Below are 24,670 nucleotides of genomic sequence, written 5' to 3'. Positions count from 1 at the left end.
AGGCTGCTTAGCAACAGGGGAAACAAGTGGCTCTCCAGAAGGAAGAGAAATGAGCCTCACGGTGGGTGGAGGAAGGAGGGCAGGCACAGGAGGGGTTGGGTCCTGGCAGATCTGGGAGTGTGTGAGCAGGGTGGGCAACAGTGCCCTTTGACCCCTGCAGGCACGCACTTGGAGAGGATCTTGTGGGGAGGACACGCCCACCACTAAGTGTTTTCTTGTAAAGCAAGAAAGACTACAGGATGTTTTGACATCCAGATTCTGTGTCTCTTTGGTGCTCTCTCTCTGGCCCCATACGGATGGTGTAGGTGATGTTGGGATTTTGAAAGTGTGAACTTGAATGCTATTCACTTAACTAATCCACTAATAGTAGTGTTAGTTGTTCACTCATGTCCTGCTCTTTGTGACCGTATGGACTGTAGTCTTCCAGGCTCCTCTGTCCATGGGATCCTCCAGGAAAGAATACTGGAGTGGGTGGCCGTTTCCTTCTCCAGGAGATCTTTCTGACCCAGGGACTGAACCCAGGTCTCCTTCACCTCTGGCTCAGAGGTTAAAGCATCTGCCTGGAATGCGGGAGACCCAGGTTCGATCTCTGGGTCGGGAAGATCCCCTGGAGAAGGAAATGGCAACCCACTCCAGTACTCTTGTCTGGAGAATCCCATAGAGGGAGGAGCCTGGTACTACAGTCCATGGGGTCGCAAAGAGTCCGACATGACTGAGCGACTTCACTTTCAATTTCCTTTCACTTTTTCCTTCACTGCAGGCGGATTCTTTACCACAGAGCCAACTGGTCACTATGATTATGATGTGCCAGAGCCCACAAAGAAAACAGAAATGGTAATCCCTGGTCATCTGAGTCCAACATAACCTTGGCATATAGGCAGCCTGCAGATGGTGAGCAGAAGAGCCAGCCCTCCAAGGGACTAGATTGTGGAAGCATGGCCCGAGGATGGGTTGGAGGGACAACGAGACTTCCCAAAGCCAAGGTCTACTAAGACACTTGAGAGAAGAAAATTCCAGATTAATAAGAAAGCTTTGGCCACCTGATGCGAAAACCTGACTCACTGGAAAAGACCCTGACGCTGGGAAAGATTGAAGGCAATGGGAGAAGGGGGCGGCAGAGGATGAGATGGTTAGATAGCGTCACCGATTGAGTGGGTGTGAACTTGAGCCAACTCTGGGAGATAGTGAAGGACAGAGGAACCTGGCATGCTGCAGCCCATGGGGTCGCAAACAGTCAGAGACAACTTAGCGGCTGAACAACATAAAGACCCAAAGAAGCCCCACTCATCCAGATGAGAAAGCATGGGCCATTTCAAACTTCCATCTAAAAAGTATGAGGAGGTAAAATGGATACTCCTGTCCTTCCTTAGTATGGGTTATTTCTGTTCTGCTACACAATTAGAGAGGAACAGGGAAGCTGCACCTCAAATAAGTCCATAAAAATTATATTTCCAAAGAATTATTTTTAACTTTGTTGAGGGTGATAAAGGTACTGTGTTTATCTTTTTTTTTGAAGTGGGATAAGATGATGTGGTGTGTGGAATAAGCTTTCAAATAATTCAATAACAAAAAGGAAATGTTTCAAATCATTGATAACTTTTTAAAGTTTGTAAACCTTCCTTGAATTTGTTAAAATATTTTCTTCTGCTTTATGGTTTGGCTTTTTGGCCTCGAGGCAAAAAGAGATCTTATCTCCCTGACTAAGAATTGACACCTGAACCCCCTGCATTGGAAGGCGAAGTCTTTATCATTGGACTGCCTTGGAAGTCCATTGATAACTGTTTATCTGAGTGATGAATCTTTGAGGCTTGTACTATTCCTGCTGCTTTTATGTATGTTTGAAATTTTTCATGAAAAATAAAATGTATTCCTAGAACAGACACCAAAAAGAAGCAAATGAACAGAAAACAAAAGCGTGCAAATGTGCCCAGGACTTTGACTTGAGTAACTTCAAACCTCAACAAAATCTTCATGCCTAAAGTCTCTCTCTCCTTAACAGCCACTTTGTGAAAATTAATCAGATGACATCATTATTAATGTGGGGAGTTAGGAGAATGACAAATTAAGAAAAATTTGTTTCTGGAAAAAAAAAATAGAGGCTGGGTACTAGGAAGCTGGAGGATGTAAAGGGCAGAAACTGTCTTGTGTCTTTCAGGAGGTTGACAGAATGTCTTCTCAAAGGAGTTCTTTGATGGAAATAAAGTACCATGGCGGGGAAGACCAGAACACCTGGGCACTACTCTGGTCCTTGGGGCTTCCCAGGTGGCACTAGTGGTAAAGAACTGGCCTGTCAATGCACGAGATATAAGAGATGCAGATTCAATCCCTGGGTAGGGAAGAGTCCCCGGAGAAGGGCATGGCAACCCACTCCAGGATTCTTCCCTGGAGAATCTTAGGGACAGAGAAGCCTGGCAGACTAGGGTCCGCAGGGTGGCAAAGAGCTGAACACGACTGAAGCGACTTAGCATGCATGCGTGCACTCTGGTCCTTGCCACTAAGTTGTTGTCTGTCTTTGAACATCTCATTTGTGTGTTTATTCATCAAACAACTGAAGCACCAGGGTGGAGAGAGAGATCCAAATGGCACCGTCTGGCCCTGGGGTTGCTGAGCATCTCTGGGAGAAGATGCTGACTAACCAAGCCTCACTTAGCGTGGTCCAGCACTGCATTATGGAAGGCATGATGGGGTTGCTGAGGCTCCAGGGGAATGCAGAACAATGAAGCAGAGAGTAGCATTTGTAGAAAAGGGAGATAAGTATTGCAAAGGGAAGAAACTGCATGAACAAATTTACGGAGGTGTGATATAGAGTTTCACGGATCTAACTTGTGGCTGGAGTGAGGGGGTGGGGGGAAGGGTTAGGGATGTGGCAGGGAGCACAGCTGGAGAAGCAGGTGAGGCTCAGATCCATGGATGATTCTCTCAACAAATAACAATCAGACAGGATACAGCAGCAAACAAAACAGAGAAAAATATCCGACTTGGCAGAAATTACATTGGCGCAGGTAAAGAAAAAGACAGTAAAGAAGACAGATGAAGATCCAGTCTATCAGCCAACGAGCTGACAAGTACAGTAGCAAAACGCGCCAGTGGGGAGGGGTATAGCGACTGGGGGCGGTGGGGGCAGGATAAGGAGTGTCAAGGGCATTAGTTTCAGTTTGAGTATTTGAAACATATTCTGAAGGAAGAAAGGAATGAGCTTTGCTGGTAGTTGGAGGAAGAATATTCTGGAAAGAGCTTTTAGGACCTTGCATATCAAGAGGAAAACCTTTGTTCTTACAACTATGAAAACAATGGATTTTAATCAGAGGATCCAAACCATCAAACCACAGGTTTGTAAAGGACCATTTTCATCCGATGGCTCTCCTATGCTGATTCCCAAAGAAGGGAAGGTTATAGGGCATGTTTGAGTTGGCCACCTACTAACCCTGCCCGATCCTTGGTCACATATCTTACCACTGGGGACACAACTCTCTCACCAGGAAAGAAGGGCCAATCCACACCCAGGGCTGCCAGCAGCCACCTCAGCACAGGGAAGTTTCCTCCTACTGCTCAGCATCTCTCCACACGTTAAATATCATGGCCTCACTCTCAAGAGAAGGATGCACCTACACCACCAGCTGGAAATCGTTCTTATTTTAAAAGGAATAGCCTATCCAAAAAGGCACATTGCAGTGAACATTTCCAAGTAGAGGAGAATGCCACTGTCTGTTAATTGCCAGAGCCACATTGTGTGTTAGATGGGGCAAGCTGCTGTACAGCCATTTGTATCCGTTCTGCTCCATTAGGCTAATTTGTTTTCAGATATAAATTAAAGCTGCTATTCTCAGCCCACTGAGCTGCCCCTTCACACAAACTCCCTGTTCCTTGGTGAATGAATTAGCAAGCTGTGTAGGTGTAGAAGGTATTTCTTTGATTTAATATTGAAGCAAAACAAGAAAAACTGCCCACTGGAGTACAGAAATCATGCATTACAATAGAGAGTGGTCCTGCAAAAGCTACATGCCTGGGGCAGGTCGAGGGTGTAACTGCTTCCTGATGTGGCATCTGCTGTTACACTTTCTGCATCAGAAAGTGCTTGGCCACTGAGAAGATGCAACAGGAATCCTCCTGCCCTTGGGCCAAAGGTAGAAGTACTCAAATAACAGGAATCATCGGGAAGAGCCCGTAGCCATCTGGGCAGGCAGGGCTGGTTAACACAGGAGAATAAGCCTCCTCCAGGGCTATCATCGCCTAGAATGGCAGAAAGTTCTCTGCCCTCGACATCTTTCCACACATCTGCCTGGGTGCCACCATCGGTGGCTTCATTAGGTTAAGACAGGGGTTCTTGACTAGGGCTCAACAGGACTGGCTGTTTCGTCCCACCCAGTGAGTGCAAAGTGAAAATGTGGGCCCCTTTGTCCAAAGAGTAGGAAAAATGTGCAGTCGAACTAAAATACAAATGTTTTCCTTTCTTCTCCAGTCTCCATTTCAACTTGCTTTTAATGCTTCAACTTATTTTTAATGAGCTATTTAATGTTATGGCAAGTAAATAAAACTTAAAAATTTTAACTGTTAGTTTGAATTTCACTGTTTATCTTTACATAATGCTAGTTTTAAAGGCGAATAAGACCCTGATGTTGGGAAAGATTGAAAGCAACAGGAGAAGGGGGCAACAGAGGATGAGATGGTTATATAGCATCACTGACTCAATGGACATGAATTTGAGCAAACTCAGGGAGATAGTGGAGGACAGAGGAGCCTGGCGTGCAGCAGTCCATGGGGTCACAAAGAGTCGGACATAACCTCTGAACAACAACACTGTGTACGTTTAACTTCTATACATGAGACGACCAAAATTAATAGTTTTCATTTGGTAGTTCATACATGCATTTGTATTTCACCCTCACCAGAATGGTGGAAATACTTCACCATGAACTCAAATTGCTTCTTAACCAGAGGCCTTCTACCAACTCTCTACCTTTGGCTTGCTGAGGAATAAGGAAAGAAAGAGGAACTATGGGCTGTCCTGCCTTTCCCTTTTCTTCTCTGTCCTTGTTTCCAGGATAAGTGGTGACCTCATACAGTTCTTACTAACTGATCAGGGTTAGTTTCCTTGTTTTGACAGATGTAATGTGGTTGTGTAAGATCTCAACATCTGAGGAAAATAGTTTAGAAAAGGGATATGGGGCCTGTCTGTATTGCCTTTGCAAATTATATGTAAATCTAAAATTATTACAAAATAAAAAGCCTATTTAAAAAGAGAAAGCCTTTCTTAATGCCCACCTTGCCAAGACTCACTGAGTTACTAAGGGGGAAAAAAGCCTTTAAAGCATGGCAGCAGCATTTATCTAACTTGCCTGAAAACCTTCACCTGGGATGAATTCCTCTACCCATTTCTAGAAGATTCTGATTTATTCAATCTGTAGTGAGTCCCAGGAAGGGATTTTGAATAAGCACTCACCCTGAGAAGTCTTGTCAGGCAAATTTGGTAAATAATGTATTAGAGTGAGTAAAACTAGTATAAAGAAGCAGGTGAACCTGAGGCTGGGTTTTCCAGGTGGTTCAGTGGTAAAGAATTCGCCTGCCGATGCAGGAGTTGCAGGAGATGCGGGGTCGATCTCCAAGTCAGCAAGATTTCTTAGAGGAGGAAATGACGGTCCCCTCCAGTATTCTTGCCCGGACAATCCTATGGACAGAGAAGCCTGGCAGGCTACAATCCATGGGGTCGCAAGGAATTGGATGCGACTAAGCACACAAACACACACACCACGACCCATGCCTTTTTTCCCAGAAGATAACTAACACCAAGAAAACAAAAAAATATCATCTCTTTAGTGTCCCTTTATTTAGAGATTGTGCTTGATGGTTCGTCTTCTGATAGACAAATGGAGACAATTGCTCCTCACTGTGCCAAAAGTCTAGATAGACTTCCAGAGGCTTTTTCCCTGAGGGAAGATTACTTGATTGTCTGCACAGAGGCTCCAGGCACAGTTGTGGTCAGAGTAAAACCCTTCTGGATGTCCCCCTTCCCTGCCAGCCACTCCAGCACAGGCCAAAAAACCCTGGGGCGTCGGTGCAAGTGACTCTTCAGCAGAGGTCAGGAAGCAGTGGGGGTAAGATCTGAACACTGCTAAGCATTTTATTTCATGAGAAATAAAAAGACAGTAAAATCCTTTGTCTGCTTTTTGCCTCTGGATATCTGAAACTTCTGTCTTAGAATCACCCCTAATTTAGACAAGTCCTAAGACAGTGTGTCACAAACGGCCAGTTCCCTCACCCCTGATGAAAATACATTTACATTTTGATCATCCCTAAGCGTCTTAGAAAAAACAATTTTCAACGTGCTGAGAAGAGGGACACGTTGCAGGAATTGCCAAAAGGTGAATGAGATGAAGAAGTGATGAAGATTCCAGGCTAAAGAGGCTGCACCCAGCGGAGGGTCTTACAGAGAGGACACATGCAAGATTTGGGGGGAAGAGCAAAAGGAAATGAAGGGTCACCCTTTACAGAAGGGTTCCACTTCTATAGCGAGACCGCCTTGCTGCCAGGGCTATTTACATCCTTTCAATATATGTCATGTGGACAACCTGCTATATTCCACATCTCGTGCTGGACAGCCATTCATGACACTGTCCTCAAACATCATCCAAGCCCAAGGACATGTTAGATGGTAATGTTGTAGTTTAAACATGCATTCAAGCACACACACACCCTAACATAGGGAGATCAACCAAAGAAAAAAGGAGGCTTTATTGGGAGACCCTTAGGGTCCCCAGTGAAATGCAGTCAGGCTTCACAATGGTCTGAAAGTAGAAAATGGACTCACTCCAAACCAAGGGAGTGACTTTCCTGTCTCTCCAGGGATGGACAGTCTCTGGTATCTTCTTCCCTTAACTTCTCTGAGTCATGGCAAATTTCCCCAGCTTGGGTGCCCAGCTTGGGTCGTGAGTTGACCAGCCTTGTGGGGTCACATAAAGTAAGCATTCTACACTTACATTCCTTCAGTGGTGTGAGGAGTCAGGACCAATTCGGCAAGAAAGGGACTTGGTCTCAATAGATACCTCAAAAAGATATTTATTGCAAGTGAAAATACTGTACTGCTAGGTCAGAATTTTTTTTTTTTTTTTTTTTTTTTTTTTGCACCTTTGCCATCTTTCCATACCTCCTGTTCATCAGTTCTGTGGTCTACACTTGGGGGTTGGGATCTGGTTGAAAAGGAAATAAGGTGAAGGAAGACAGCAATGACAAACCATTTTAACTTTAAGACTGAGGCTTCCCTGGTGGTCCAGTGGTTAAGAGTCTACCTTGCAACGCAGGTTCACTAGTTTGATCCCTGGTCTGGGAAGATCCCACATGCTCTGGAGCAACTAAGCTTGTGCACCACAGCTAATAAACCTGCACTCTAGAGTCTGCGAGCCACAACTACTAAGCCTGTGTGCCTGAAGCGTGTGTTCTGCAAGAGGAGACACTACCGCAACGAGAAGCCCATACTCTGCAACTAGAGGGAGGGTAGCCCTTGCTCAACATAACTAGAGAAAAGCCCACATATAGCAACGAAAACCCAATGGAGCCAAATAATTTTTTTGTTTTAAGTTTTAAGATTACCTGCAAAACAGAGTCTACAGAGACATCCAGATTGCCTTAGATGTTCTTTCACACAATTGAAACTCATCCTGGGGAAGAAACGTCAATCAATTCTGCAAGTCCCACTTACGGCATAGAGGAGGGAAAACGTGCCTTTCCCCTAAGATTGGCCTTCCAGGGTACAACTCACAGGCAAAGGGCATAAACAAGGGAGGCCATAAACTTCTCACAAAGGAAGAAAGACACAGCGGAAAGGTTAGGAATGAAAAAGGATCTGATGGCAGGAAAACTGGTTCAAATTAATGAGACAATGCGAGCCTTGACATTCTTGATGGATGTCAGTGGTTAAGTGCTAGCCGGACCTTCTGAGGTTACAACCTCCATTCAAACCTCCTCCCAGGATGGCAACCTGAAACCCAAGGCCATGGGCGGCGAGCATCTGTGAGCCCAGCATGGATTAGTGCCGTGGCCTTGGGAGGCCCCTCCAGGCGGCTGCTTCCTCCCTGTGCACCAGTTACCCCGAAGCCAGGTGGGCTCTGGGGGTGACAACAATACCAAGTAATTAAGACAAAATGTCCTTGGCTTTGTCTCGGGCACATTCTTTTTATGACAAGAACAAAGGGTTAGCCGATGAACTAATTTTTGGTGGGGAGAGCAGCAGCGTCTATTATTAAATGAATGCCTAGGATTTTTGTTTGTTTGTTTTTCAATAGCCCCATTATAATTTCGGCTCAGATACTCCAAAGCTCATGTTTCCTAATTTATTATCACTCGCTACAGTCCTCTGGGATCCAGTAATTGAATTTTACTGGCGTCATTACCATATCCACAAACAAGCAAGTCTTCCTGAACTCAATCAGTCAAAGCCTGTTGGTTGGCTCACAGGAGATGTGCCCATAATGGGAGCTGATCTCAGTACAGAAGGGTGACCATGTTTCCCTGGCCAGGGAGACTGGCTACTGCAGTGCCAGGGAGGCTGAATGTGGTCAGCTCTGAACATCTGTGGGAGTGGTAAGAGACGGAGGAAGAAGAGAAAAAAATAATACCATAAGGCTCCAAAGACCAGATCCCCGAAATAACCAGATTATTATCCTACTGCTGTCCAAAATAGATGAGATTGTGAGAGGCGGGATCTACATATTTGGTTGAGAACCAGGAAATTCCACAAGGAGATGCTGAAATTCCATCTTAAAAAAAAAAAAAAAAAAGCAGATCGACAGCCTACATCCTCTCTTTTTTATATCCAAATAGGAAAACTAAATCATAATATTAGATGCATTTTAGGGCTACGTGTACCCATTGTGATCATCTGAATAAATCCAGTCTCCTCATTTTATACTGGAGACTCAAAGGAAAAAAAAAGTGAAGTCTTTAGTGTGGTATTTAAGATTTGTTTTTTTAAAAATCCACATCTTTCGGAGATTTACCTTCAAAAACTTAGGACAGCACGGAGGAAGAGTGAAAAGAATACAGATAGAAATTGACTGTCACTTGATGCCTTTGAGCTCCTGGACAAGCCTTGATTGCTTCATCTGGAAAATGGGAATAATACTATTATGGGTTTCTCTAATGACTAACATAATGCATACATTATATCTCACAAAGTATCCAGTGCCTGGTCTTAGCGACACACCATCCCACCTTGGCATTTGTTAAGGAAATAGATAATTTGTTTTGAAAACACTTATTATCAGTTCAGTTCAGTCACTCAGTCATGTCCGACTCTTTGAGACCCTATGGACTGCAGCACGCCAGGCTTCCCTGTCTATCACCAACTCCCAGAGCTTGCTCAAACTCATGTCCATCAAGTCAGTGATGCCATAAACACTATACTATTAGGAAAACACTATACTACTAGGAAAACAAGTGGCTGGAAGGTCAGGACTTTTCCAATGGACCTGCTCCTCAGATAGTTCCCACCATATTCCAGAGCCCAGGAAAGGAGAAAGGCTCCTCAGGAGAGCACCCCAAAACTTCTGAAGGCATCACACAGGAACTCTGGGTAATTTTGCCTGGGTGGCTGAAACTCACATACCACTGGCAAGTTTGGAAAAGTTATGGGGACTTAGGTGCTCTGACTCATGGATCATACTTCAACCCAGATACTGTCTGTGTCTTCAAAAATATGACTCTCCTGAGGCACAGTGAAGGAATCCTAACACTTCTCCCTGCAGGCTTCAAGCTCCCAGGTACTGATTCTTTGTCAGAAAAAAAAAAAAAACTGCTCCACCATTTCCTCCCCTGTTCCCATGTCCTGTCCCTATTGCCTTTAATAATCAAGAAAATACTCCCAACTGAATCAACCATCAACAGGATGAATTCTCTTAGGGGTGGGGTTGTGTACCCCCCCAACTCCAAAATTCAGATGTTGAGGTCCTAACCCCCAGTACCTCACAATGTGACATTATTTGGGAATTGGGTCATTGCAGTCATAACTGCAATTAAGATGAGGTCATATGCAAGTAGGGTGGGCTTTTACTTTAACATGACTGGTCTCCTTATAAAAGGAGGAAATTTAGACACACACAGGGAGAGCATCACTTGAAAATGAAAGCAGAGATTGAGTTGATGCATTTACAAGCCAAGGAAAGCCCAAGATTGTCAGAAAACCACCAGCAGCTGGAAAAGGGATGTGGAGCTTGTTCTTTCCCATAGCCTTGAGAGGGAACCAGCCTGGCTGATACCTTGAACTTGGATTTCAGCCTCCAGAACTATGTAGCAATACACCTCTGCTGTTTAAGCCAGCCAGTCCATGGAACTTTGTTACAGCAGCCCTAGCAAACCCAAACATAGGGCGATCACTTCGTTCAGGAAATAAAGTCTCTTTCATGTCCTTCACCTTGTTCCAGGACTGGTTTGGCCTGAGCACCTAGAGCCCCGCCACCCATACCCCTTTTCCCAAACAGCTTCCTGGCAGGCTTGGTGCTGTCTGTGGACTCATGTCCCGAAGCCTGCCTCCAAACTCCAGGCCAGGAAGCAGTTAGTACCATGCTGGGGTAGGGGGTTGGGGGAGACAGCATCCAGCGTCATCCAAGGTCACATCCCTCACCCCTGGCCTCCCTAATCGGATGGCAATCATAGCCTGAGAGATGATAACACAGATTATCCATGTTTTGCAGCCTTATTTAGCTCCCTTATAAGGAAAAACTATGCCCCTAGAAGTCTTGCAGACTGGAGTATCTATTATAAATTCGAGCTTGCAGATGAGAGACTGATGTCATCTTCTCTTTTCAGTAAAAACAGGAAAAAGTTAAAAGAGGAAAGAAAATGTAAGCAACCATTTCTCACTCCCCACCTCACCATGCTTTTATCAACACACACACGGACACAACACCTATACACACAAATTATTTTCAACTAGCTGCGTCTCCTTTTATGGATGTATATTCATGAGAATAGAGATATTGGTTTCTGTCCCCAAAGGTAATGATGATAAATATGCCAAGGTCAGCAGCTTCATCAGCCATGGAAGCTGCTCACTCTGGCAACTGCAGATAATCATTCACCTGGTGGGACTGGTGGCCTACACTTCAATTCATGCTTCACCATGTCACTGAAACACTCCTTATCTCACAAAAACACTTGTCTTATTGTGCCTTTCTGGTGCACAAAGAAATTCAAACATGATTGTTTTGCCTTGGATTTTTTAAAGTCTCAGTCATAATTTTGTAGGGGAAGAAGTTACTAAAAAACAGGGACCAGGTGGAAAATAACATCAGTGTGTTGACAACAATATCCTGTTCCACATCCTAAAAAGCCCAAACTCAGGCTTCGAACTCCTCCTATCATATTCCCTTCCTAATAGGACTAATGCTTAAAATTTAAAAAAAAAGAAATCCACTGGGATATATTGAGAACCTACTATGTGAAACGCACTATGCAGGAATATGCTATGATGGGAATACCAACATAAATAGGACACAATTCCAGATTTATCCTCAGCAACATGAAATCTCTACATAGCACACAAAGGGAAGAAACATATGTTAAATTTCCCAGATGTTCATTTTTTGAGAACTATGTTCCTATATTAAAGGTAGAAAAAGTAAGATCATATTGTACCCCCAGTCAAACATACCATCTTACAGCACCTAAATCAGCTTTCAACTGTTCTTATATACATGTACAGTTGGTGGGATTACAGCTATTTAATGACTTGCCTCAGCACAGGAGTGCATATGACTTAGGTGAACAGTCCGGCATGTGTGTCTCAGAGGGAAAGGTTGAACAGCTGCCTTGTAAACTCATCGATAAGCAGGTAGCCAGGAACGCTAAGCTAGTCAGGCTCTGTGGAGAAACAGAGAAATGTAACATGGAATTTTTGTCCTAAGAGAGCTCACACACTAGTGGAAAGGACTAACCTCATAGCGCAAGATAGTGACCCGTCCATGTCAAGACAGAGGGAAGCAACTGTGGCTGTGAGATGGGCTGCATGTCAATCATCAAATATTTACAGAAGAATAATGTAACTCTGGGTATTGCCCTGGACGTATGACACATAATAAGGGAAACAGGCAACACATAAAGGCCAAATTAGTTAGAGATGATTTTTAAAGTACTGTTTTGGTATAGTCTGAGAGAAGAGTTGTCTCTCCTTCTGGGCATAAGGAATATTTGTCTTGGTCTTGAGTATTCTTCTGACACAAAGTCTAGCATTCAAATAAAACTTACAAGACTTATAATGCTTAGAATAAAAAAGCATGAAAAATAGCCTATTGTTTCAATAAAAAGCAATCAATAAAATTATATTCAGAGATGTCTAGATGCAGAAACTATTAGACAGAAACTTTACTATAACTAAGAATTAATATATTAAAAGATCTACTGGAAAATTACACAACATGCATGGACAGATAAGGAATTTCAACAAATAGAAACAAACCAAAAAATAAAAAACCCAGCTAGGAAAAAAAGGTATCAGAGATGAATAATTCCTTAAAGGGCTAATTAGCAGACTGCAACCAGTTGGAAAACGATTAGTAAACTTAAAGGTAGGCCAATAGAGATGATCTAAGCAGAATTACAAAGATTTTAAATGTGTAAAAGAAAAAAAAAAGTACAGAATATCCAAGAGGACAAAATCAAGCAGTTTAACATATGTGTAATTAAATTCCCAGATAAAAAAGAGGGGGAAAAAAAAAGCAGGACAGAAGAAATATTTAAAGAATTATTTCAAATGACTCAATTTCCTAAAACTACTGAAAGACAACCACAGACGCAAGAAGCTCAAAGAGACTCAAGTAGTTAGAACAACGTTTTAAACACATGGACATGTCACAAGCAAACTGCTGGAAGACAGCTTAAAGAGAACATCTCGAATGCAGCCAGAACAAAGAGCGGCATCATTCAGAGAGTCCCGTGTAATTGGAGCAGACCCCTTGCCAGAAGCTAAGCAAGCTAGATAACAGTGGGAAACATTGCTGATGCACTGAGAGAAAAGCAAGAGTCAAGGAAGAAATCTCTAACACCCACAAAAAAAATTCTTGTAAAATAAAAACATTTTCTGAAAAAGATGAGATCATTCATTGCCAACAGAACTCCACTATAAGATACGTTAAAGGAAGTTCTTCAGGCAGGAGTACAACATCATATAGAAACTGGGACTTACCACCCAAATTACAGGGGACCAGAAATTATTTTTTTAAAGAGAACGTATATCACAATATGTTATATATGTAAGTATATATATTATTTTATATCTATATATACATATAGATATATGTGTGTGTGTATATATATATATATATACACACATATATGTGTGTGTATATATTTTCTTTCCTCAAAAAAATATTTTTTTCCCTCAAAAAAAAACTGAACTGGTTATATTTTCAGCAGGGATGGAGACATTATACAATACAAAGGGACTATTATATAATAAGATATAACAATCCAAAACAGGAAACTTCAAAATATACACAAAAAAATTGAGATAACTGAAAAGAGATATAGACAAATCCACATTTCTTTCTCGTTATCTTAATTGAGTAGACGAAAGAATCAGTAACAAAACAGAAGAGTTGAACAAAACTATCAACCAGCTATGTTTACTTAACATTTACAAGATACTTTACATGAAAATAGCAGAATATATAAATTCTTTTCATGTGCACATGGAACATTTATCGATACAGAAAGTATTCTGGGTCATAAAACAAAATTTAACAAGTTTTAAAGAACTGAAATCTCTGACCACAAAGGAATCAAGCTAGAAATCAACAACAGAATGATGTCTGGAAAATCTCCAAATATTTGGAAATGCAACAACACATTTCACCCTGATGGGAAGAGCTGACTAATTTGAGAAGACCCTGATGCTGGGAAAGATTGAGGGCAGTAGGAGAAGGGGATAACAGAGGATGAGATGGTTGGGTTGCATCACCGATTCAATGGACATGGGTTTGGGTGGACTCTGGGAGTTGGTGATGGACAGGGAGGCCTGGTGTGCTGCGGTTCATGGGATCACAAAGAGTCGGATATGGCTGAACAACTGAACTGAACTTCTAAGTAATTCAAGGGTCATAGGAGAAACCATCTGGAAATCAGAAAATATTTTCAGTTGAGTAAAAATTGAAATGCAACATAACAAAATCTGTAGGGAACTTGACCTTTATAGTATCAAATGACTATATTAGTAGGAAAAAAAGGTCACAATAATCTAAATATTTTACATTAAGAAACTAGCAAAAGAAGAGATCAAAAGCAAGGAAAAAGTTGAGAATGATGATGATGATAAGAACATAAATTAATAAAACTGAATGAACTGGAAAAGGGGATAGAGTAGATGGGATCAGGGATGCGCTTAACCCCAGGATGTACTTAGGTCTGGGATATACTTAGCCCTGGGATGCACTTAGACTTTTCCTCTTTTTGTGGCACACTGCCTGAAAATTGGGGAAGTAGTAATGTGCAAAGGTAAGAAAAGATACATAAGTAGGTACATTTTTAGTGTATGATAAATAGCACCAAAGAAGAAACAGAGATTGCGCACATGTAGTAAAAGAGCAAAACACTTCAGAGACAATCGCTAGAAAATACCAAACTAAAATTGTCTAAAAAGAAAAAGAAAGCAACCCTTCCATTTCCATCCTCAGCACACACCCCCAAAGCCACTGTCATCAACAATACAACCACATCTATGTGGTTACCATGCAAAAGAGAAAACGCTAAAAATAGAACTACTATATTATCCAGCTACCCACTTCTGGGTATTTATTTATACCACAAAAACAAAAAACAGTAACTTAAAAAGAAAAGTGCACCCCTATGTTCACTGCAGCATTATTTACAATAGCCAAAATATGGAAACCACCTAAGTGACCATCAACAGATGAATGGATACAGAAGATGTGATATACATATATTGTGGAATATTACTCGGCCATAAAAAGAAAGGAATCTTGCCATTGCCTTTTTTTTACAACATGGGTGGAATTTGAGGATATCATGCTAAGTGAGATAAATCAGACAGAACTCTGAGATACAGAGGACAGATTGATGGGTATCTGAGGGGAAGGCGGTTGGAAGGTGGGTGAAATGGGTGAAGGCAGTCAATTGCATGGTGACCATAGTAACTAGACTTATTGTGGTAACTACTCTGTAGTGTACCTTGTATACAAATATCCAAGGATTATGTTGTACACTTGAAACTAATAGTATGTACCAATTTTACTTTAAAAAAGATTGCTCAAAGGATAGAAAAGTTAATTTATGGCGTTGAGAAAAGGGGTCGTGGGTACAGGAGGAGGATGGGGAAGATGAAATGTATGGTTGATCTTCATTATTCACAGGTTATTTGTTTGTAAGCTCACCTAGTCACCTGAACTTATCTGTAACCCCAGAATCGCTGCTCTGCGGCACTTTCACAGCCGCTGGCCAACACGCGCGGAGTAGATTTGTTCCCAGCTGGTGCTGAACAAAACGCTGTTTTGCTTTCTTGTTTCCTATCTCATACTCTAAACAAGTGTCCTTTTCACAGTCTATTTAGTGCTACTTTTTTTTTTTTTTAGTTTTTGTGCTTTTTGTTGGTGACTTTGTGGTTTGAAAGGGCTCCCAAGCATAGTGCAGAAGTGCTGGCTAGTGCCCCTAAGGAAGGCCTGAAAGGCTGTGATGAGTCTTGGGGAGAAAATATATGTGTTAGATACACTTCCTTCAGGCATAGATTATAGTGCGGTGAGCCATGAGTTCAAGGTTAATGAGTCAATGATACATACTAAATATGGTATCTTTAAACAGAAGCACACATAAAATAAGGTTATATATTGATGAACTGATGAAAATGTTGTGGCCAGAGACACACAGGAAGCTAACCCTGAATTTCCCCTGGGAGCAATAGTTCAGTGTCTGATAACTTAATGTTTGCTGTGACCTTACACAACCTAACTTCTGTGAAAAAGGAGAGCTGACTGTCAGAAGGACACACATCAATCTCACAGTGGTAGCTGGGAAAGAAAGTCGGGGGCTTTGTCAATAAGGTATTTATTAAGGCTGAAAACAAACATTGCAAAATGTGAACTGTTATTGAGTGGTGCTATATGGGTGTTGTGATCCACACAGTAAAAGGCTTTGGCATAGTCAATAAAGCAGAAATAGATGTTTTTCTGGAACTCTTTTGCTTTTTTGATGATCCAATGGATGCTGCAATTTGATCTCTGTTTCCTCTTTTTCTAAATCCAGCTTGAACATCTGGAAGTTCTTGGTTCACATATTGTTGAAGCTTGGCTTGGAGAATTTTGAGCATTGCTTTGCTAGTGTGTGAGATGAGTGCAATTGTGCACTAGTTTGAACATTCTTTGGCATTGCCTTTCTTTGGGATTGGAATGAAAACTACCCTTTGCCAGTCCTGTGGCCACTGCTGAGTTTTCCAAATTTGCTGGCACATTGAGTGCAGGACTTTCACAGCATCATCTTTCAGGATTTGAAATAGTTCAACTGGAATTCCATCACCTCTACTAGCTTTGTTCGTAGTGATGCTTCCTAAGGCCCGTTTGACTTCTCATTCCAGGTTGTCTGGCTCTAGGTGAGTGCTCACACCATCATGATTATCTGGGTCATGAAGATCTTTTTTGTATAGTTTCCCAACAAACTGTGGAAAATTCTTCAAGAGATGGGAATATCAGACCACCTTACCTGCCTCCTGAGAAATTTGTATGCAGGTCAAGAAGCAACAGTTAGAAATGGACATGGAACAACAGACTGGTTCCAAATAGGAAAAGGAGTACGTCAAGGCTGTATATTGTCACCCTGTTTTTATTTAACTTCTATGCAGAGTACATCATGGGAAATGCAAGGCTGGATGAAGCCCAAACTGGAATCAAGATTGCCAGGAGAAATATCAATAACCTCAGATATGCAGATGACACCACCCTTACGGCAGAAAGTGAAGAGGAACTGAAGAGCCTCTTGATGAAAGTGAAAAAGGAGAGTGATAGAGCTGGCTTAATATTCAACATTCAAAAAACTAAGATCATGGCATCCGGTTCTATTACTTCACGGCAAATAGATGGGGAAACAATGGAAACAGTGAGAGACTTTATTTTGGGGGGCTCCAAAAATCACTGCAGATGGCGACTGCAGCGATGAAATTAAAAGACACTTGCTCCTTGGAAGAAAAGCTAAGACCAACCTAGACAGCATATTAAAAAGCAGAGACATTACTTTCCCAACAAAGTCCATCTATATTCATTGGAAGGACTGATGCTGAAGTTGAAGCTTCAATACTCTGGCCACCTGATGTGAAGAACTGACTCATTAGAAAAGACCCTGATGCTGGGCAAGATTGAAGGCAGGAGGAGAAGGGGATGACAGGATGAGTTGCTTGGATGGCATCACTGACTTGATGGACGTGAGTTTCAGCAAGCTCTGGGAGTTGGTGATGAACAAGGAAGCCTGGTGTGCCGTAGTCCATCAGGCCTCAAAGAGTCAGACATGACTGAGGAACTGAACTGAACCAATATGGGTATTTGTTATTATTTGCACTCATTTTCATTTCCTAAAGTAAAAATCCTTAGAAGGACACCACAACTGAGAAAAAAAGGAATAAAAGCATGATCACTATTAAAAGTGTGTACATATACTAAGAGTTAAGTATACAGTTAGTTGCAGGGTAAGCATCAGTTCATCAAAACCTTTAACTTGGAAAAGTGAGTAATTGCTACTTGGCTACAGCTGGTCTTAACCTAAAACAATGTGGCTGTCTCAGCATTAACTATGGCACAGGACTAGCATTTATGAAAATTTGGTGAATTTGAAACAAATTTTTATTAAGTTACAGATTCAGGAGATGCTGTTACTTACAGTGTTAGTACATGACAATTTGTCTGTCTGATGCTAGACAGCCAAATTACAAAGCCCCGTTTCTGTGCCATAAGGAATCACAATGCCTGTAGCTTAAAATCTCTCAAACAGATGCAGTGGGATATTTTGGTATTCTGCCCCAAGATAAAGCAACCAGGTATCAGGAAGCTACTTTTTCCCCTAAATTATTTCAGTAGTCAAATAAGTATAACCTCTAAATACCTGTTTCCCATGCAAAATAAATACTATTTGCCAGATGATTGGGGAGGATAAAGTGACTTTAAATCCCTAAGAAAAAGCACTTGTGAATGCAAAGTATCCTTTTAAGTAAACTAAGTGTAAAAGAACACTTGGAGATGCTATCACTAAGTTAATGGGAAGTAGGGGGGCACTATATAAGCAAGACCATTTACACAGTCTTAGTTCTGATCTAAAAGATGAATTAATTTATGTCGAGTTTAATAAACATAGGACATGTTGCTCAAATACTAGTATATTCACTTCTTTTTTAAATAATGAGAAAATATTTCAAGAGCTATTCTTCTACACTAAATCATAGAAGAGCTTCAATTAACCAAAACAAGGAGAAGAGTCACTGTGGTAGTATTATCTGAATTTTGATTGGTTAAGGGCTTAAGCCCATCACCTGCCCATGAAACTTCTAAAATGTATCATGTAACTTCTAAATGTGTCATACCCTGCCAATAGGGTCATACTGCTACCAATAATACCAATAATACATCTGTTATGTATTATTGGAACATTGAAGAACTGCTTATGAAGATCTGCCTTATAACTGGTGCTAATGTTTTTTTACTTATTTATTCCTTAAAATAGCGCCATGCAGTCAGACCCAGGATCCTCATTTTCACTGCTGTAGAAGTTCAAACACAAAGTGATTAAGTAAACAGAAAGTAATCTCAGATGACTTGAAATTCTTTCATCACTTCCTTAAAATCGTTCTGAATTTTAGTGTTGCTATAATTCTCTGAGATGGTGAAGATAGGAGGCCTATAAGAATGTTTTGATCCTGGGTCATGGTCTGGAATTTTGAATATATCTGTGGCACTAGAATACTTGTCACTTATCTCCAAGTCTCAGAAGCAGAGGAGGGAGTGGTTAAGTACAAACACCAGGTAACCCAGTGTCTACTGTAATAGTTTCTTAATATGCAGTAGCTGCCCATGTTACTGTACTTCTGAGAAAAACCAGGTGTTTGGCAAATTAGTGAAGGTGTTCTGAACACATGCTAATTATTAACTGGCAGCATCATAAAATGATCTGCCTTATGAAAGCAATAGTCTTACTGGCTGAGCTGATGACCCCAACACATTCCAGACTTCATCAATGGCTCTTTAACTGAACACTCCTAACTCTCCCAAAGTTTTCTTTTTTTCTTTAGGAATTTTATTTTTGATGTACTTTTTAATGGCAAAAATGGCCTCTAGGTCAAGAAAATTTCTTATTTTGGACCTTGAGAGTGCAAGAGCTTGACTTTTAATCAGTGTTTTTTAAACAACTGGAACCTGCTGAGACCCATTATTTTGCTGTCACTGGTGTTTTGACAGCATTTTCACATCATGGCGGACCACCTGCTTCTAAAGCCATCTCATTGTTTCTTTGGGAAGAAAGTCACAAGCATTTCTTAAAAAGAAAGCCCACACTCTGCTTGGAAATGGAAACTAAAAGACAGTGAAAGAGGACAGAAAGACTTCCAGTTTGTTTCATCTTCATTGATGAAAACTGCTGTATAAAAATTCAGTGTACCATTATGAAAGGCTGTAAAATATTTGGAAACTCCAACAAGAAAACATCTCCATTAGTAAGTGGGTTTATTGACATAACTGAACATAACAATGTATAACATTTATTTATTTCCCACTGAAAGACTTTCCAGTGAAAGTGTTTTTACATGGATTCAGGCATTAACCATTTTCAGTGATTTCTGCAGTTGAAAGGGTAGGTGGTAGGAAGAACCAGAGGTCTGTTTCAGACTTTCAAAGGGACTCACTTTATTACATTGCTGGGTAAAAAAAGCAAGAGCTAAGAAATGCAATTGCTCTCTGAGTGAAAAAGGTAGGAGCACAAAAGGTGCAAGATAACCACAAGGTTGCAAATAAGAGCAAACTCCACTTCTCCCAAGGCTCAAAATCTGAAGCAAGCCTTGGCCACAAACTAAGAATGACAGTCTATTTCCTGTGGTTTATTAAGTTTGGGCCCCACAGATAAGACTGCCAGAAAAGCAGCTGTACTTTAAGTGGTCTGGACATTTACTCATCTGAACATAAACAAAGATCAGTTCATTAAAATCCCTGTGTTCCTACTCAGCTGTTGGGACAAGGCAGGCCTGGTTCAATGGAGACGAAACGGAAAAGGGGTGAAGCGGGGTTGAAGGACCTCTGGAATATGACAGATTCCCTGAGTCTTCAGGACCCTCGGGGGCTTAAGGCCCTCAACAGAAAATTCACTGTTAGCCTTAGCACCTTTGCAGTGGCTTCCCCAGCACCCTGCTGCCAATGAATCTGTAACCACGATGAATAAAACCATCTTGTACATCTTCTAAGTGACTGTGTTTTTAGACCACACACAAAATTATTCATGTAAACCAAAGCACTACATCTAGTGATAAACATCTACTTTCATAAATATTAAGGAATGAAAGTATCCCAAAGAGTTGAAAACAACTGAACAAATAAAGACTAACCCTAAGTTTAAAACAAAAACATTTTTAAAAAATACTGCAATTATTAACTAAAAGGTAAGTTTTAATAACATGGGGGAAAAAAAACCACTGGGTAGTGGAGGGATTAATTTGCAAAATATATAATTATTTCACAGTGAGGTTTAAGTATTCCTAACAATCTGGTTTTAGTAGAAACATACAACCACTGATGTACATTTTTTTCACCCCTCCCCACTCTTTCATATAAGACAATAACGTGATCAAACATTTCACTATCAATTGCAAGTCACCTTTTGCTCACCTCCTATCAGGAAATTACCTTGATCACTTAACTGTGCAGTTCAAGAGAAGTATGGCACAGTCAACTGTGTGTTACTGATAAAAACATGAGAAGTACCACATCACATTTATTCCAACCTGGACAGGTCATCAGAGATGCGGTAAAGCGAACTAGAACGATGGCATTCTCTGTTGGGTCATCAGTTATGTACACCTTACATTCTTTTATGGAGTCTGGCATTGAAATTTCCTTTTCCACACGAAAGTTTAAAAAATAAAATTTAAAAAGCCACAGGAGCAACCCCTACAGAGAAGTCTTGCACGCAGCCTCCTCCTTAGAAACTTTGTAATCTTAATTAACCCAAAGGTCAGCAAATGTTTTCGTGGTGTTAATGTTAAAAGAAAAATAGTTGAACTGCCCTGCTCAACTAAAACGGTCCTTGAGTTTACTGGTCAGTTTGTTAAATGTCAGAAATCTTCACATTTTTGAAAAAAAAAAAAGTAGCATTTCTAATTATTTAAACATTAAGTTATCCTGAACGTTCTATCAGTCAACAAGAGTCCCTCCATGAGTGTGTTAAACTTCACCACCTGTTTACAACATCACCCTTCTTGGCAGAGACTACCAGACCAGTGGAGTCAGTTGCCAAGCTACCTTTGTAATGGTAATACGGTCTTTTTTTCCTTAAATAGAAACAAAACTCCAACAAACAAAAACACAAGCATCCAATTCTTTCATGGCCACGTATGGGGCAATGAGTACCCTTTTCTACCCCAGAGGCCAGACTACTGCATTAAACAAGTCCATTCTCACAGCTGCACCAATGTAGAAAAGAAGGCTTCCAGTCTCTTGACCCCACCATCCATTTGTCCCTTATTCTTGGTCTTGACCACAAACACCAACTATTTACTTCATGAGCGAGTCTCGGGATTTGGCGGGTGGTGCGGATTTAGCTGCTATCAATCTTTGGCCCTTCTGGCAAATGCACAAAAGGGAGAAGAGAGAAGGTCTGATAAAAGGAGATCTTCCCCTGAGGTGGGTTGCTGGGGCCCGCGGATAGGCGGCTCCCCAGGGCCAAGGAGATGGTCTCCACAGCCCCTGGAGGCCCTGGATCTACCTAGTCGGCAAATCGCTGCAGGAGATGGTCCTCCCGCCGGAGGCTGCCGCCTGCGCCGCCGCCCCCGCTGTCCATGAAGCGGTCGCACGGGAACTCGATGAGGTCCGCTTCGCTGAGCGCGCACACGGTGGTGCGCGGCCGGTGCGACTGGAAGCCGGAGAAGTCGGCGGACACGCCAGTGCCCATGGAGCGCAGAGGTCGTCGGGTAGAGTACATGTGGCGAACGTGCACGGGAGCCCCGCCCTTCCGCCTAGCCCGCAGCTTCCTCCGCAGCCAGCGCGACGCCCAGGCTGCCAAGGCCAGGAGCACCAGCAGCGCGTTGACGGCCAGCAGGGCCAAGGTCAGCAGTTGGTAGTCAACGCCGCCCTGGCTCCCAGGCTCTGGCAGGGTGACCAGCCCCGCGCAGTGGTCGCGGGGAGCCACCGGGCAGACCCGACCACCGAGGACGCCCTCCACGCACACCAGGTAGGGGGTGTCTCCGCGCAGCTCGCGCAGAGTGGCCGAGTCGCTGCGCTCGGGCAGGTAGACGAAGCGGTGGAATTTAGGCTGCTGGCCAAAGCGGTCGAAGAGCAGGCGGAAGCGCGCGCCGCCCAGCGGCCTTGGGCTGCGGTGCTCGCGCACAGCCCAGCGTACCGAGGCGCTGTCGGCGCCCACTGCCTCCACCGTCAGGTTGCACAGGATGAACTTGTTGAAGTCACATGGGTCGGATACCAGCGGCGGCAGGCCGACCCCGCCGTCGGACTGGGCGGCGCTCTCCTGCTGCTGCGCCGCCAGGCGCTGTTTCGCCGCGCGCTGCCAGGGGTCGCCGGTGGGCGCAGAGGAGAGCGTGGCCGTCTGGGTGGGTTCCGCGGGGCCAGGATCCGACGGAGTCGGACGTGCCCGCTCAGGCTTCTCGAGGAGGTCCAGCGGGTGTGGCGCCGTGCCCGCGGCAGCAGCGGCGTTGGAGCCCGGCTGCTGGAGGCCTGGGCCCCGCCGACTCAGCCTTAGGGAGCTGCGGTTACCCGAAAGCTCCCTGGCCGCCCCATCCCAGGCCATCGCTGGCAGAACTCGACTCCGCTGCTGTGGCTGTGGCTGCGGCAGCAGCTCCTCCGCGAGGGCACCTGCAGGGGGCGCCACCGCCTCCCCTGGAGCTGTGGGTAGGGGCCGCCGCTTGTCGGCAATCGGGGGAACCGAGGACGCGGGATCTGTGCAAGACCCGTTCTGCAGTTGCTGGTCATCCAGGTAATCCAGGTACTTGCCCCGCAGGGCCGGAGGGTGGCGACACTGCACGAAAACGGTGAGGAGCCGGCCCTGTGAGTGCCAGTCGCCCATCCAGCGCTTCAGACCCCGCAGCCGGCAGTCACAGGTCCAGCCATTGCCGTCTAGATCCAGCCGGTAGAGGGCCGGGCTGGCTGCGAAGATGTCCCCGGAGAGGGCGCTGAGCGCGTTGTCGCGCAAGCTGAGCTCACGCAGCCGGCCCAAGCGGCCAAAGACAGTGGGGTGCAGAGCCGACAGCTCATTGCCGCTCAGGTCCAGCGCCTCCAGGCTGTGCAGAGGTTCCAGCAGTGCCACAGGCAGCTGGCTCAGCCGATTGCCCTCCAGGCGCAGCTCGCGTAAGGCCTCTAACCCCCAAAAAGCCTCGGGCGCGAGGTGCGTGAGCTGGTTGCCCCTGAGTGAAAGTAGGCCGAGGCGCGACAGGTGCTGGAAGACGCGCGGCCCTAGGTGCTGCAGGTTGTTGGCCGAGAGGATGAGGGTGGAGAGGGAGCGCAGCGGTGCGAAGGTGGCCGCATGGCGTAGGGAGGGCTGCAGCTCGTTGGCAGAGAGGTTGAGAAAGCGCAGCTTCCCCAGTTGGGCGAAGGCGTTCTTGCCCAGAAAGCGGATCCGGTTGGACTCCAGATGTAGGTAGAGCAAGTTGCCCAGGGGGGCAAAGACGGCATCCGGCAGCGCCCCCAGGGCGTTCCCGTCCAGTCGCAGCTTGACCAGGCTCTCCAGGCCCTCGAAGGAACCGCGGCTGAGGCGACCGATCTCGTTCCCGTTGGCGTAGAGGATGCGCAGCTTGCGCAGCGGGGCCAGGGTGCCCGGGGCGAGCGCCTGCAAGAGATTGTTGCCCAGGTAGAGCTCCTCCAGCCGCGAGAGCTTCTCGAAGGTCTTGGGGTGCAGCGAGCGGATCTGGTTGTACTGCAGGTCCAGCCGTCTGAGCTGCCCCAGGCGGTGGAAGTCGAAGGCCGTGATGTTGGTTATGAAGTTGCCCCCGAGGCTGTAGGTGAGCACGTCCTGTGGGCTCGGTAGCGAGCTGGTCTTGGGCACGGCGCGGAGCCCTCTGTTGGTGCACAGGAGGTGCTGGGGGTGCTGGCAGTCGCAGCGCTCCGGACACACCGGCTGGGCCCACGGCGGGAGCGCAAGGCAGCCGCACACCACGAGGAGGAAGCGCACGGCGCGGGCAGCCTCCATCGCCGCCCGCCCTGCGTGCTGCGGCCGGATCGTCCTCTTGGCCCGCCGGCTCTGTGTCTCCTCTGCATTCCCCTTGGCCTGGCCAGAGTCGCTAAATGGCCTCTTTCGGACTTCGCAGTGCTGTCCAGCCCCTCCTCCGCCCTTTGTCCGGTGGCTGGCCCGGGTCTCTGCAGGCGGGCTTTGCCGGGCCAAGTCAGGCGGCGCAGGGCGCTCTGCGAGCTCCGGGTGCTACTTGTTGCATTTCTGCCGAAAACTGTTTCTCTGGGTGCGCATCGGGGTGGGGGTGGGGGAAACAGAGGGA

The 24,670-nt window shown here is 44.4% G+C and overlaps 1 protein-coding gene across 1 annotated transcript; it reads right to left on the bottom strand.

Annotated features, from left to right (window-relative positions):
• Nucleotides 1-21,939: 21,939 nt before the first annotated feature.
• TRIL (TLR4 interactor with leucine rich repeats) lies at nucleotides 21,940-24,369 on the bottom strand. The gene has a single exon (XM_052639245.1). It carries the CDS (start codon nucleotides 24,367-24,369, stop codon nucleotides 21,940-21,942), a length of 2,430 nt encoding a protein of 809 aa, XP_052495205.1.
• Between the last annotated feature and the right edge of the window lie 301 nt (nucleotides 24,370-24,670).

Source organism: Budorcas taxicolor, chromosome 4, assembly GCF_023091745.1.
Source record: "Budorcas taxicolor isolate Tak-1 chromosome 4, Takin1.1, whole genome shotgun sequence".
In the NCBI taxonomy this organism is placed as follows: Eukaryota; Metazoa; Chordata; class Mammalia; order Artiodactyla; family Bovidae; genus Budorcas; species Budorcas taxicolor.
The sequence above is the reverse complement of the archived record's forward strand: the minus strand, read 5'-3'. Positions and strand labels throughout refer to the sequence as shown.

Coding starts and splice junctions, on each gene's coding strand:
- TRIL (XM_052639245.1), bottom strand. CDS start 24,369: ATGGAGGCTGCCCGCGCCGTGCGCTTCCTCCTCGTGGTGTGCGGCTGC.